The sequence below is a fragment of the Thunnus thynnus genome, chromosome 11 (assembly GCF_963924715.1).
Source record: "Thunnus thynnus chromosome 11, fThuThy2.1, whole genome shotgun sequence".
In the NCBI taxonomy this organism is placed as follows: domain Eukaryota; kingdom Metazoa; phylum Chordata; class Actinopteri; order Scombriformes; family Scombridae; genus Thunnus; species Thunnus thynnus.
The window spans coordinates 16,896,988-16,912,132 of record NC_089527.1 but is presented as its reverse complement, the minus strand read 5'-3'; the positions used below and the strand labels follow the sequence as shown (position 1 = coordinate 16,912,132).

At 41.4% G+C, this 15,145-nt stretch overlaps 1 protein-coding gene across 1 annotated transcript in view; it reads right to left on the bottom strand.

The window, feature by feature from the left end:
* Positions 1-1,053: 1,053 nt before the first annotated feature.
* Positions 1,054-15,145, bottom strand: part of fmnl2a (formin-like 2a) — a 55,564-nt gene continuing 41,472 nt past the window's right edge. The window contains 16 exon segments of the mRNA XM_067603423.1: positions 1,054-2,528; positions 6,853-6,976; positions 7,458-7,553; positions 7,874-7,975; positions 8,077-8,240; positions 8,394-8,523; positions 8,620-8,700; positions 8,792-8,860; positions 8,966-9,200; positions 9,348-9,550; positions 9,650-9,774; positions 12,380-12,565; positions 12,682-13,003; positions 13,506-13,607; positions 13,984-14,133; positions 14,482-14,592. Coding sequence (XP_067459524.1) covers positions 2,419-2,528; positions 6,853-6,976; positions 7,458-7,553; positions 7,874-7,975; positions 8,077-8,240; positions 8,394-8,523; positions 8,620-8,700; positions 8,792-8,860; positions 8,966-9,200; positions 9,348-9,550; positions 9,650-9,774; positions 12,380-12,565; positions 12,682-13,003; positions 13,506-13,607; positions 13,984-14,133; positions 14,482-14,592 — 2,310 coding nt within the window. The 3' untranslated portion in view covers positions 1,054-2,418.

Genomic DNA, 15,145 nt, shown 5'->3' with positions numbered 1-15,145 from the left:
TAGAAACACTTCTCAGTATAACACATAAAATTCAACAGTACCACAAATTACAGCCTCCAAATTGTCCATAAAATTGAATAAACACCTCTCTAAAACTGTTTTTAAAACACTTAACATTAAAACCTTTCAGACAGGAAGCAAAGCAAGGCTGGTAGACTATTAGTGTTAGCTAAGGGCACCTAATAAACCAGCTACTGTGTGTATGTTAAAAGTACAGCTCTTAATGAAACTGTTAAATGTAGAAAACATTTATTTATCCAAATAGTTAATATGCAGTCCTCAAGGAGAGATGTTTTTTTTCTGTTGTTGTCAGACATACAGAAAATGACTCACTGCAGATATTGTTAATGCATTGAACTCAATAGTTCCAACTAGAGGATCAGACCAAACAAAATGTGACTCAAGGTAAACAATTTTATATCCAATGTAAATAGTTTATTTTTGATCATATTCATTGAAAATCTCATATCACCTAATTTAAAAAGCTTGTTATTTTGTAATAAGCACAAACTGCCTAAAATACAGTTCTGATGAGAGAAAAAAAAAAACATGCCAGTATTATCCAGAGTTAGAGAAATGACACTATTACAGACAGTGAAGTTGAGAGAAAACCAGAAGGATGCGAGCACATGCTTCAGTGGAGATAATTACAGGAGGGTGCATCACTAGGCCACAAAACCAGCTCGTCACAGGTAATTGAAACTAGTTTTAATAGTTACAACGTGTACGATAAGAGTTTAAACCGGGCGTAACTGTAGAGTTAAAATGTACCAACACTTGAGATTCAGATTTTGTTTCATGCTCGTGTAGCTGGTTTTGATACACCTGTGACACACCCACAAGCAAATTCAGTGATCCGGTGCCTCCTGCATGACAGCAAGACATTATGACTTAACACACTACTGTAGATTCTGGCTGCATTTGGCTTAATTAAATATACAAAAAAAAAAATGGAAACAAAAACTATAAGTTAAAATAACATTCAAGTTGTATAGCACAAGGCAATGAAAACTTTGTTTAAACAATATGTACAATATTAACCATCTGGTAATGTGAATTAAGTAAAAAAAAAACAAAAAAAAAAACATGGTTTGTAGCAAAATATCTGTACAGTTAGGAAACTTTTTTTCGTGTGTGTCGTGTACTTTCTTTTGCCATGTTTTTAATGACTGTGCTGTGAAAACCATGGAGACACATTAGATGAAAACATGAACTTAAAGGAATCTTTTTCAGTGGTTAAATACTATACATTAAAATTACAGTTAAATGAGCAGACGCAGTAGCCGGGAAAATGACTAAATCTGTAAATCATTTACAGAGATAAAATGCTAACTTAAATTTCCAGTTTTGACAATGAGATCATCCAGTAAGGTTCAGTATCTTTCTTTGCTCTCTCTGCATGTGGCAGAAGATGCATTTTAAGTCTTTTACAGGCTTGATTTGTTCCCAGAAACCAGACAGTTGCTGTGCTGCTACAGAAATGCAACATTTTAAATGGAAATTCATGTAAGCGTGCACCCGACTGTGGATTAAGATCCACAAAATCAGGTTTGACCCTTTAACTGTAGCAACAAATGATGCGAGAGGAGTCGGTATGCACCAGTTTGAAGAGGCCTCATATATACAGTTCACATTAGCTCGCTCTTTTATTGAAGCTACTTCTTTTTAATCTTTTGCATTCATTCTTCATCTTCCTTATACTTGCTTAAGTACAAATATAGAATTTTAATCACTTTCTGATCACTTTCTTCATGCCTGATCATCAGCCCTTTTAGCAGAAATTGAGAAGCCTCATGAGATGTGAAAATCGTTGTATAATATGTGGAATGGAAACGAGCACTGGAATGTAACCGAGATACTACAGAGTGTTAACAACACCAGAGATGTAATGTTTGTAACAGCTGAAGGGGACACGTCCCGTACATTCTACATCATGTTTCCGAGGAAGCATCTCTTCACGTGGCTCTTAAGGCCACCGCAAGTCCAGTTTTACACATCTTAAGATTAAAGCCAGGTCAAGTTGTATTGCTTGAAGTGGGGATATTTAAAAAAAAAAAAAAAAAAAAAAAAACAGTCATCAAACAAAAATAAGTTCAGGCACTTGGCTTGTCTAAGGTTCCTTAATCAACCTTTCAGACGCTTTAAATTCAGTCCCACACACGTCCCAGTCCTTCATAGAGAAAAGCTGCTGCTACTATACCACAGACATGGAATAACGTGTATTCTTATGTAATATATATATATACTGTATATATATACACACATACTCATCTCTATGGTTGCTACTACACCCATCATTCACTTATCGTCCTTCACTCTTCTTCCAACCTTCTGTCTCTCCCTCTCTTGACGCTACACAGCCTCAATATCCCCCCCCCACCCCCACCCTCACCCCCGAGCACATGCACTGTTCCCTCATCACATGACCACTTCGCCGTTGTTCACCGGCCGCAGGTTCTGATCATCAAAGCGTCTCCTGACACTCCTCCGCACGGCGTCTGCTCGTCTGTAGGGCTGATTCCTCAAATCTGAGGGAGGGAAGGAGGGGTCGGACGGGGTAAGGAGGGAGGGAGGGGGGGTGGATGAATAAAAGAGCTGTCAGTCATCATGTCAAGGCATTTTGATGAGCCCACATGCTCAGAGTGCTGGCAGCCTGTCTTTCAAAGCAGCATGAGTTCTACACAGAAAAAAAAAAAAAAAAAAAAAGCCCTGCAGGTCAGCTGTCTCTGGGTATTACGACTGAGACAGACCACAGGGTTTTGAAGTGTAAGCCAGAATCTACAAGACATGAGATGTATATTGTAAAACAAAGATGCATCCTCCCCATAAAAAGTGATCTAATTCCAGGGTAAAGAAACTACTATAAAGAGTATTTTTTTTAAGTCACTAGACATCCAAACGTACTGTTATGAAGGAAGAATAATGAGGAGAAAAGAGAGGGACAGGTAGGTCAAACCCTTCAAGAGATGACAGTAAAAAAAAAATAATAAAAAAAAAAGAGGGAGGGAGGTAATAAAGAGATGCTTGCCAGGTTTGGGACACATCCACCACTACAGGAGTGCTACTGGAGGAGTTCCTTACCCTCGAGTAGACATTGGGAAATTTAGTAATATTATTCTTCTTTAGGGCTAGATGAAGAGAAGACAAAATGAAGGTTAAAAATGGAGAAGGGGGTGACTGACCACAGCATGTCAGCCCAACATTTCACAGTGGCTTTGCACAGAGAGCGCTGCGCGAGCAAAGCAAAGTGACAGCAGGCTGCATGGAGGGGGGGGGGCGGGGGGAAAGGCCTTCATGGGGCAAGGGCGAGAGAGGTGACAGAGCTGGAGGATGTTAACTAGTTCCACTGGCAGGGAGAGGAAGATGGAGGGGATGGAGTGGAGGATCAAAGCTTTTTTTTTTTTTGTTGTTGTTGTTTTTTTTTCTGCTACTAAACTCAGCTGCTTTGCAAAGTTGCTACCAGCAGGACAGAAGGAGAACCCATTTCCAAATCCCAGTACAAAAGGAAATATAAACTGAAATAAATAAAATAAAAGTGGTTCCAGGACACAGCGGGGTTGTTAAGTTCAACAGCATCTAGACCGAAAAACCAACCAAAGCATGCATGCAGCCAGGGAAACACTGATCACCAATGAATCCGTTGCAGATGTCTATTCAGTGAAACAACCTGGCTGCATGTTAGTAGCAACTGCACAAAAATAGGAGCGCTGAAAAATCAAAAGATTCTATATTTCTACACATCATGCAGCATGTTAGTGAGCCTGCCAGACCACCGACAAACATCTGTCAGAGAGGTGACCTGTCAGTGGGCGGCAGGGCTAACCGGGAGAGCAGGGATGCATTATGGGAAAGTGGCAGGGATGAAGCAATCAGCATGCAAGAAGCTGTATCAACAGCAACAAATGATGATATGTCATAATGAACACGTAAACATTGATTTTTTTTAAAATAACACATTGATTGAAACACAAAAAGCAAGTGATAATGCCACAGACTCTTACACAATCATGAAGTTAGTCAAACCTGCCGTGTAAATAGCTGGAACGAACAATATGATGATGACTGAAGCTTGTATATATACACACTACTGTATATTACAACATGTTGACCACACTGGATCATTAAATTAGCATCTAATCAGATCAGATCACATATTCACATGCATAGCTCGGTGCTTGTTTTCAATCTACGACCACTAGATGGCAGCTCGTAGCTTAACTTGTGAGCTCCATTACTTGCTGTGTGGAAAAAAAAGTATGGTCTTCACCGATTTCCTGTCAGCACAGATAAGAGTGACCTTGGCGACTGTTCCTTCTGTGACATTATGGTTTGCCATGGCTGAAAAAATTATGACGATAAATGAGGGGTGTCACACTTTCATGCAGGTGGGCAGAGAAAAACCGTTAAACCCCCAACACCTAGTCATGCTCGGGAGGGAGAAAACATGTGAATGCACACAAACACACACACACACACACACACACACACACACTCAGGCATGTGTGTCTCCAAAAACCACAAGATCGGGCCCAGTGCGAAGAGGTGAGCATGACGGTTAAAGAGGAGTGTAAAGAGGCATGCGAAGGTTGTGTGAGGAGGAAGAAGAAGAAGGAGGAGAGAAATAAAGAAGAGAACGTCGTGTTCCAGCAACCTTTGAGAAGAGAGACAGTTCTATAAGCTTAGTAATGGTACTCCTCATTGAGGGCGGGCTCGCAGAAGAACCGAGAGCCACGCTTGGCTGTGCGGGCGGTAAAGGGCACGGTCTTCAGCACTGCATTGAGAACAACAGGGACAACAGCCAAGACAAGACAAACACAATATAAGAAAAGCAGACTCCTACAGAGGTTTAGCACTGGTTAGCACTAAGCAAATACCAAACAACAGCATCAGAGGGGCCCGAAATGTCATAAAGAGTGTTTGAGAGTTAATTAATAGCAGTTAATGCTCTATTGAAAGGCCTGGTAGGCAGCTAGTGAGCAAAAACTCACCTTTTTCTGACTTTATTTGTTAGAATCTAACAATATTTTATTGTTACAGGATCAATCTGCATTTCAGTTGTCAGGGATCTAGACTAGTGACATTATTGTTCCTGTGGCCAGTGGAGGAGCGTATTGAGATCCTTTACTTAAGTAACATTATACCTCAATGTAGAAATTACAAGGAATCCTGTATTCACTATCTTATTCAGTGAAAGTACAGAAGGATTCTCAGAAAACGGTACTCAAAGTATCAAAAACATTCATTATGCAGAAAAATTACCCATGTGAGTGTTATATTATTATATGTTACATTGTTGTGTTGTTACCACTGATGCTTTAATATGCAAGCACCATTTTGGAGTTGAAACTACTTTATTTGGGTTGTTTTAAATCTGCAACAATTCATTGTATTTTGTAATTTTATAAAATCCTATTTTGCAGACCGTTTTGTAACAGCGTCTCTACAAATCTCTCTAAAAAGTCGACCAGACAGCTGCAGCTGATTCAGCAAATTGCTGCTTGAGTCCTCTCTAAGGCCCTGTGTACACCTGGTATTAACGTGTATCTTGGGTGACCCGATCACAAGTGGACAGCGTTAAGTACGTCTGTTTACACCTGGCGTCTCCACATGCATCCCGAGTGACCACTTGTGATCGGATCTCACTTCCCCGCTCTATATGCAAATAAACATGGACATCATTTCCGTTTTCAAAGACCAAATCCGTTCATTATTAACTGGCGGGAGGACCGGACTCAACTTGTTTGATAACAGGATAAATATGAAGACCGGGAGAGTGGATCACATCACTGCAGATCTCAGATCTTTTACATTGGCTTCCTGTTTGTCAAAGAACCGATTTTAAAATACTACTGTTGGTTTATAAAGCGCTGAAGCTACAAAATACATTTCTGATCTGCTGCTACGTTATGAACCATCAAGACCTCTCAGGTCGTCTGGTACAGAGTCAAAACTAAACCTGGAGAAGCAGCATTCAGTGTTCTTGCTCCACATATCCAGAACAAACTCCCAGAAAACTGCAGGTCTGCACCGACTCTCAGTTCTTTTAAATCAAGACTTTTCTGTTTGCTACTGCCTTTTATTATTTTATGAATTAAATTTGGAACAATTTATTCATATCTCGCATTACAATGTTTATTCTCCTGTTTCATCTGTTTTATTCTATTTACCTTATTTTATCTTCTATTTTATTTTACTCCTTTTAAATTTTATTTTCATGTCTCCTTCTTTAAATTGTCTCTATGTTGTGTTTCTTTTCTTAATGCCTTTTAAGTTTTATGTAAAGCACTTTGAATTGAAAAGTGGAATATTTCTCTCTGAAATGTACTAGAGTAGAAGTATGAAATAGCAACAATGAAATGGAAATATTCCAGTAAAATACAAGTCCGTCCCTCCAATCTGTATTTTAATACTTGAGTAATATACGTAGTTATGTTCCACCACTGGCCACGACAAGTGTCATCACACCTCAGTAAACAAAAAATGTATTTATTCCCTTCTGAATGATTAATATAACTAGTTACAACCTGGCCTTGTCTACATACAGATGTGTTACAAAGCACTGACAGAGCAGATAAGATAAGCAATAATCATCACACACATTTGAGCCGACTCAGAATGTCACTGGATTAGCTGGACTGTCAGTTCATGTTTGCGCTTGTTAGGTAAGGCCTTCAGTTCTCAAACATCTGACAGCTGATTTTATTTTTTTGAAAAAGCCAGAGTCATTGTGTTAGTTGGTTTAGAAACCCTTTGTTAAAGACTGAATATGTAGCACAGGAGAGGAGCTTCATGCAGAGCACCCTATATGCATGTATGAGTGTGTGTGTGTGTGTGTGACCCGGGTGAGGTTACCCGTGATGATGTCCTCAATCGCTCCATCTTTTCCTTCGTAGACGTGACGGCTGTCTTTCACCTGTTTCCTCCTGAGCTCCTGGATCAGCTCTTGCTGCTGCCGTTTATTCTTATGAGATGGAGACTGGGGAGCACACACACACACACACACACACACACACCAAGACATCACTTGACATCTATTAATAAGTTTAATCTACACAAGATTTTCCCACCTGTAATTTCTTTTAGATGCTTTCACACAGCGGTTTCATACTCTACCCTTTAGTGCATGTGTGTGTGTGTGTGTTAATTAAAACCATTTAAGAAGTATAATCTCACTGATCCTGAGCTGATGCGACGTGGCTCAGCAGGGTGTCAGACTGTAGAACCAGATATAACTATAACCAGCAGGCAGTCGGTGCTCAACTAATCCTGTGATCAGGAGTCTGGAGGAAGTGAGGAGGAGGAGGAGGAGGGGAGCGGGGAGGAAGTGGAGCCGGCTTACCTTCTAGTTTACATGATCCGCTGTAGCCTCCTGCCCTAGACAGCGAGGCAGGGGGAGGGGGGGGAAGGTAAAGGGATGCGGGGGTGGGGAGGGAAGTTGGGAAAGAAGGGTGACTTACCTTCTGGTCTTCTTCCATCATGGCCTCCTGCTCTAGAAGTTTCTCCATCATAATCTGCTCCTGTCTCTTTCTTTGCTCGTTGTCCTCTTCCGCTTGCTAAAGAGATCAAATATACGCACACGTCATGTACACACAGCGACTGAGTTTAGCGTCGAATTTTAAAAAGCACTCGACAGTTTCACTTAATATGCCGTGCAAGCTGAGATTCTATTTCAGTATCGTGAAATGTGGTAAGTGAAGTGTCATGAATGCAGTTTGAATTTAAATATGTTACATTGTAGTGTAGTAACAACACCGGAGGGCATAATCTGTGTCTCCCCCCACTCTGACCCTCCCCAGCCGCTGTGGTGACATAAGCCAGGTTGTGTGTTTTTGTGTGATTGTGTGTGTGTGTGTGAGATGATTATCCAGCTCACCCTGTAAGCCTTAACAAAACGCACAAACACGGGGAAGAAGACGGACGGCGGCGTGGTTTTGGAGTTCTCCCCGAAGAACTTCACCACCTCGTCGAAGGCATCCTTTTTAAAAAGACATACGACAGATTAAAAAAAAACATTCAGGTCATCGTTTAACACCCTGTCACCTTGATCGATAGCAAAGCGAGGCACGCTCGTCTTACCTGTGCAATCTTGGCATCGTCCTGCAGCTTTTTCAGCTTGCTCTCGTTGTGTGTGATGAAGTCTTTCAGCATGGTGTTGTGGCCGTGCATGCTGTATTCTCTTTTAGTCAGCTCCATGCCTCTCTGCAGCTCCTTGACGTCCAGTAGGACGTTCTCCAGCGACACTGTGAACACGAGCAGATGTATCTTCTTAACAATTGAAGAGAAACAGAATCTGCGAGTACGTCCGCTGCACAAGAATCTGTCCCTGTGGTGGAAACAGGATCTCACAAGTGCTTGTTAACTTGCAAACAAACACGACTGCTCTGAGGGCTCACCTGCTGCGGCTTTCTCCACGTAGTGCAGCTCGTTGTAGAAGAGAGAAACTTGCGTGTATTTCTCGTGTACCACATTGGCTATGTAGTGTAACAACGTTATCTTACGGTCCGTCGACTTGGTATCGAGTAGCTGTAAAGGAATTAAAAAGAGAAATCAGATGTGTCGGAAACAATGAAGAAAAAAAAAGCAGAGCAGCTTTATAAAAGGCAGGCGGAGGTGACTCACCAAGTCTAAACTTTGCAGCTTGAATCCGTACACGGCTCCTCTCTTGCTGCTGTTCATGTAGTTTCCAAGTGCCAAGATAATCTGCAGAGCAGGAGGGAGTAACAATGTGAGAAAGGAATCCCACACATTCATTCAACATTACGTCCAGTCTGGAAACAAATAGTTCACTAACCTCTAGAATTTTCTTTAGTTTCTGTGACGACTTGATGGACACAGATGCTGCGATGACTGCATGAAGTTGCTGCGGGGAAACAAAGAGAATGAATTCAATACAGAGCTGTGTCTTTCTCTGGTCACAACATTAAAAAAAACTAGTAATTTCACTGTAAATTTTGCTGGTTCTCACCGGTGTGAGCATCTGCACGCTCTCGCAGAAGTTGCCGATGAAGGCCATGATGGTCATTTTCTGCATAAGTCGTTCGATCTTACTAAACTGCATCATGAAGCGGTCCTCGTCCGTCAGGCTTTCCAGCGGTTTCCGCTCCTTTTCAAACTGCCGCAGGACTTTAATCTCGTTCTCTGTGGGCTGGAAGCGCATCAGACACTCTACAAAGTCTACAGGCAGGGTCCGTAGGTCGAAGCTGAAAGACGCAGAGACACGGGAGCACATTAAAACAAGACACAGACCATTTGATAACATGCTCACACGAATAAAACACGTGTGCTTTGTATCACAACATGCGTTCTTTAGTATCATCAATCGGGTAAAGTATTTTGAACTGGCTTACATCTGAATTGCCCTGCAGATCTCCTCCGGTGTCTTGCCCACTTTCCTCAGTGTGATGGCCAGGTTCTTTGCCCTGTTGGAGTCCAGCAGCGTCACCTTGTTGGGTCCCTTCTGGATGACCTTCTGCTTGCTCATGTTGAGGTCGATCGGCGGACCCTGAGCTTTCGTCTTAAACATTTCCTCGAACTCATCCACGTTCAGGTCCTGAGAGACGCCAAACAAACAAGCAGTTTATGTTCTGTTCTCAGGCTGAAAGCGGACAGAACCTGACTGATCGTTTGCTAATCGAGAGAAGATTCTTACCTCGAGTATCCGCTCATCATCAATCTCATTGAAGACAGTCCCGTTGATCTGATTGGGTTTCAGGGCTACCCAGTTGAAGACGGGCATACGGAACTTTGTCTTGATGGGTTTCTTGATCTTAACGGCTAGGCAGGACAAAGAGGAGTTAATATAGTGTCCTTGTCTTGTGTCAGAGTACACACACACAATTACATTGTCACATGCGCGGGGAGATTGGTGAATGGGTGGACAGGTATCTCGGATATGGTGACACACATGGATGAGACGCATCTGTCTGATCTATAAAAACATACAATCCCACTTCCATTTGATCACTTTATAAATGTTAATTTAACTGAATGCTTCTTTTGCCCATATTGGTCTCTTAGACTAAACATTTCTTTTTTACTTTTTTCATGCAGAGTGAAGCCTCTGAGCCTCTGGCAGGCAGGTAAATAAGGCCACAGGGTAAATAAAGTACAGTAAATGGTGCATATGGTGAGGATTTCCTGCCTGGCCTGGAGACAAACTATTTATCAGGGAGATTATAGCTATTTGTGGACACCTGGGCTGATAGATTGAAGCTGAGCATCAAGGTGGCACCCTGCTTTGTCACAGTGCCACATAAAGTGTCCTCAGAGACAGAACGATAACGAAAACAGCATTCCAGCTCCCCACAGTGCTTATCACTTTCTATCATCTGCGTGCCACAGCACATTTTGTCTCAGCATGCAACCAACACTTTGAGATGTAGCAATACTTAATTCATACAAACACACACACACACACAATCACAACACTGTGACTACATCAAGGTGTGAAGGTAAAACCATGCAGGATTTTGAAATTTGGTATTTTCTTTGTTGATTAAAATCATCGTTTTCACAGCAAGTCTAACTGTGAAAGAGACAAAAGCAGAAACAAAGAGAATTCATAAAGTCATGGTCCATGTGTTTTGGAACATGTGGGTTATAGATCTCGTCGAGCCCATGTTAGATGCAAAAAGAAATAAAAAGAAAATATGTTTGGGAATTTTTTTTTTTTTCCTTATGAAAATACCATTTTCAAAAGTTGTGGGAAAGGAAAGGAACATTGGGGGAGACAAAACACCAAACATGACAGGCAAAAACCTACAGAAAAGTTTGATGGGTCCCTCTGGTTGGCAGAAAAAGAAACAATTCAAAGACAAATCATTAAGAAATTGGCAGAGTTAGTGAGAAAGCTTAAACATGCACATCTCAAACACACATAGTAAAGGATCTGTACTTTCCACATAAAAGTCACAGGGACGTCTAAAGTTTACTGACGAGTGCAAACAACATTTCTGGCATTGTTGGTGTTTTCTAATGTTTTCCTGCTTTCCTCGCTCTGCAGCTTTAGTTATGACACTTGACATGTGAATACATAGTTACAGAAAGGAGCAGGAGTATGATTGACAGGAGGTTTGATAGCCTGAGAGTTTCAGTAATTTTTAAAAACAACTCAACAATGAGGAGAAACCTTAAAAATGTGTTTTGAAATGTTCACACTTTTTTTAAAAAAACAGTCAGCCAAATGAGCGTTGACACATGTTTTCCTTGCTCCTCCTGTTCATAATGGCCAATGTAAGCAATGGGGGACAAAATCCACAGCCCGCTTTACGTGCAAACATGTATTTAAAAGTTTACTTGAAGCTAATATGAGTCAATGTTTTTCAAAGTAACTGTCTTTTTAGTGCAGAATTCCCTCTTTTTGTTATGATCCAGATCCTTCCACTTCAGGCTGAACAGGAAAACACTATTCATCACAAAGAGGGACATTTTTACTAAAAAGACTAACTGTGGAAGATATCTTTTATTTGACGAGTGAAACCTCAAATTATCTTCAGATAATCTTTTAAATACACTTTTGCTCAAAAGGAGGACTGCAGATTTTGTCCCTCATCGCTTATATTCTAAGTACATTTATGGGGATCTTCTAATGGTCAGTATGAACAGGAGGAACGATTACAGCGAGCAGTTCATTTTTTTATTGTTAACCTATCCTTTAAATATACATAAAATTACAGCTTTTGGTTGGATTTATAGTTAAGTTTTGTTGTTGTTTGAACTCAGTTTTATACTTATGCATTTACAACAACATCAAACACCAGATTACAATATTCTATCCATCCATTTATCTTTTTACCAATACTCTGCTCAAGTCCCCCAACTAAAATACGACCTGAAAAACAAATATAAGAATAATGAATTTAGTAGCTACTGGCAAACTCATCACTATACATGCATGCAGCTGCTTCAAAGTCTTCCTGCAGCACCTGCTGCTTCAAACGTTCGTCAGATTTCCAGCGACTGGAAAGATTTTACTGTGTGTTGAGTTGGTATTAACATTAACTTTACTGTGGAGCAAAGTAGTTAGAATACAGCTGGATTTCCTTACAGTTCCAACAAAGCAAGCAAAGCTGCAGCAGGAGCTACAAGTGTTTTATTAATCATGTCATTGTGAAACTGCAGCCCTTTACAATGTGTTTATTGTGGAAATTAATACTTTAATAATCCAAATGATACAATACAGTGAAACAGTAACAGTATCAAATATATATTATTAATGTTTCTAATACAGTGTTTCCAGTAAAATCCTGCAGATTACTTAAAAAGCTGCTTAAGAAGCTGCTTTGCTCATTATAGTATAATTTTTCACTGCGTATCACATTACTCTCATTCTCAAACATTTACACAAACCTGCTTATTTTTGCCAATTCGGTGATCTTACCTGCTAACCCAGAGTTCATGATGACTGTTGGGGTCCCACAGCCTGGCAGTGGGGGGGCCACAGGAGGAGGCGGAGGGGGCAGAGGGACTGACATCTCTGGTCCGGGTGGTGGAGGTGGAGGTGGAGGCGGCGGAGGCGGGGGAGGTGCTGCAGCTGCAGGACTAATCGATGACGGACCATTTGGCACTGGGAAAGAGGAGGGACGGTAAGGAGAAGGTTAACAGGAATAACAGATTATACATTTTGTCCTGTCTTTTCTTTTTCCATGTCATGATTTACAGTTTATGTGTGAATAAACCTACATGTGCCGTTCTCTGGCAGCGGAGGGGGCGGAGGAGGTGGTGGTGGCTGAGCCGCCGTGCCCGCTACACTTCCCACATGGTTTGGACCGACAGATGCACCGTTTCCTCCTATCACGGCGCCCGGCAAACCCTCCACTCCTGAGGGTGGCGAGGGCAGGATAGAGATGTCTCCATCTCCCTTCTTGTGGATCTTGATGGTGCCCTGCTTCTCCAGCTCATGGATCTTCTTCTCTAAATTAGACTGGCGCTGAATGGCCTCGTCCTTCTCTTTCAACTTCTGCCGCAGCGTGTGCACCTGCGAGCTGGTATCTTTGTAGACTTCCTGTGAGGGAGGGAGACAGAAACAGAGTAAGTTAGGGCTTGTATGGTCATGAGAGGAGCTGTGGAGAAGAGAGAAAAACAAATCTAAAGAAGTATTCATCTAAAAAGCAGGAATAGAGAAATCATTTTCTTTTACAAAGACGATTACATGCTGACTACTTTCTAGTGCTGTTGCAAATATCTCGTTTTCCGATTAAACATTCATGATCATATGGAATATTTGTTGCCATTAGTACAGATTTATGGTTAAACTACTGTATAACTACTGCATAAAAATGGATGTGCAGTGAATCTAATATTGCATATGTGGAAGCATAAATATTGTGTTAATAACCTTATTATATTCCATTCTTTCTATTAGAGACTGCAAAACCTAAAAACTAACAAAGGCCTGAGAATTGTTACCTAAAAGAAAACTATTGAATTTAATTTTTTATTGTGTACTGTGAGCATTTGTCTTTAACCGAATGAAAAAGGATGAATGTGAATGTTGAGAGTCTGACCCTGATGGATTCAAGCTCCTTGTTCCTTTGCATCAGCTGCTTCTCCAGCTCCACGATCTTGGACATGGCCTCATTCTCCGTGTCCTGCAGCTTCTCTGTCATCTACGAGAACAATAGCCAGGAGGAAAAGGTCACACAGTGAACTCATCGTGATGACAAGATCCAACTCGGTATGTCAAGAGATCCAGCGGGGCAAGATGTCAGATATTTAAAATACAGAATATATTTTTACTTTAATGCATCGTTATGACTGAAAGTTACAAAAAGTGTGTCCGTATATAATAAGGTGAAGTGAACGCATGAGACCAAAGGAAATCCCAGGCTGAGGACACTGTGTGATAAGCAAACAAGCGTGACAGAGCCTCAAACACACGGTCAACATCCTGACATTCTGGATGCTCATGCGTAGAGAAGACAAGAGGGACTGAGGAGTTTGTGTCATTTCAGAGGGTCAAAAAAATCGAGGGACATATCTCACATGTGACATATTCTCCTCCAGCTCCTCCACGCGCTCCAGCGCTGCGTTTTTGGTCTCTGCATCCTCCAGGAGGGCTCCCACGTCAAACACATTGTCCAAGTAGGCCTGAATCTGAACCTGCAGTTTATCGCTCTCCGTATGCTTTAGTTTCTGGAAAACATACAAACAAAGAGAGCGTGAGGATAAGAGCGAGGGAGAGAGAGAGGGAGATATTAATTTTTTTTTTCCAGTTCCCTGCATGAAGCTGACTTTCTCAGACTCAGAGGCCAGCATTGATCTAACCTCTGCAGCGAGGAAGGAGATGAGGATTCACTGAACTGACTGATTTTTTTTTTTTTTTTCTGAAGTAATGGAAAAGCCATTATTGACTGCTTTTCAGTGGTTGCAGTCTCAGGAGTGCTGTAATGACATGCTATGCTCCGGACTGAGCTGAATATTAAGAGCGGGCGTGTTCTGTCTGTCTGTCCAGTTTTCCTGCAGCATTACGTCTCAACTCACGTCTAAGTAGTCATCCAGACACAGCTTGGTGAAGTCGTATTGTAGATGAACTCTGAAGTTCATGTCCTCCACTGAGTGCACGACGATGTTGATGAACTGCATACATGCCACCTAGGGAATAGAGACAGAAAAACACACTTAGTGGATGAAGATTCAAAACAGCATATGAAGTAAGCTCTCTGATTTTTTTGTAAACGCTGCATATTAAAAATACTGTATATCACAATAATTATAATTAATGCATAACTAAAAAATGCTTTTTTAATGACCCTGAGAGTTAATGAGTTTTTGTACAACAGCTTGGTACTTTTTGGAACTAATTTTATGCTTATTGTCACAACTGTTGCCTTTTAATATCTCTCCCTGTGAAACTGTGAGTATAAATCCCTCATTACTGTGCTTGCTCAGCTGGTAGAGTCGCTTATCTGGCAGATTAAAGGGATCTGAAAAAAACAAATTAACAAATCAGCCTGGTTCAACACCATTGGCTGCCTTATGGGAGGTAAGCAGAAAGCGATCGGGGAGGGATCTCCTCACAGTGTCTAATGTACACACACACACTTCTTCTCACCCCTGACGCTGGCTTAATGGACTTCCCGAAAGAAGCTCCGTTGTCTCGGTGCAACATGGCAGCTTTGACAATGTCTGTTTGCTTTAGTGCTGC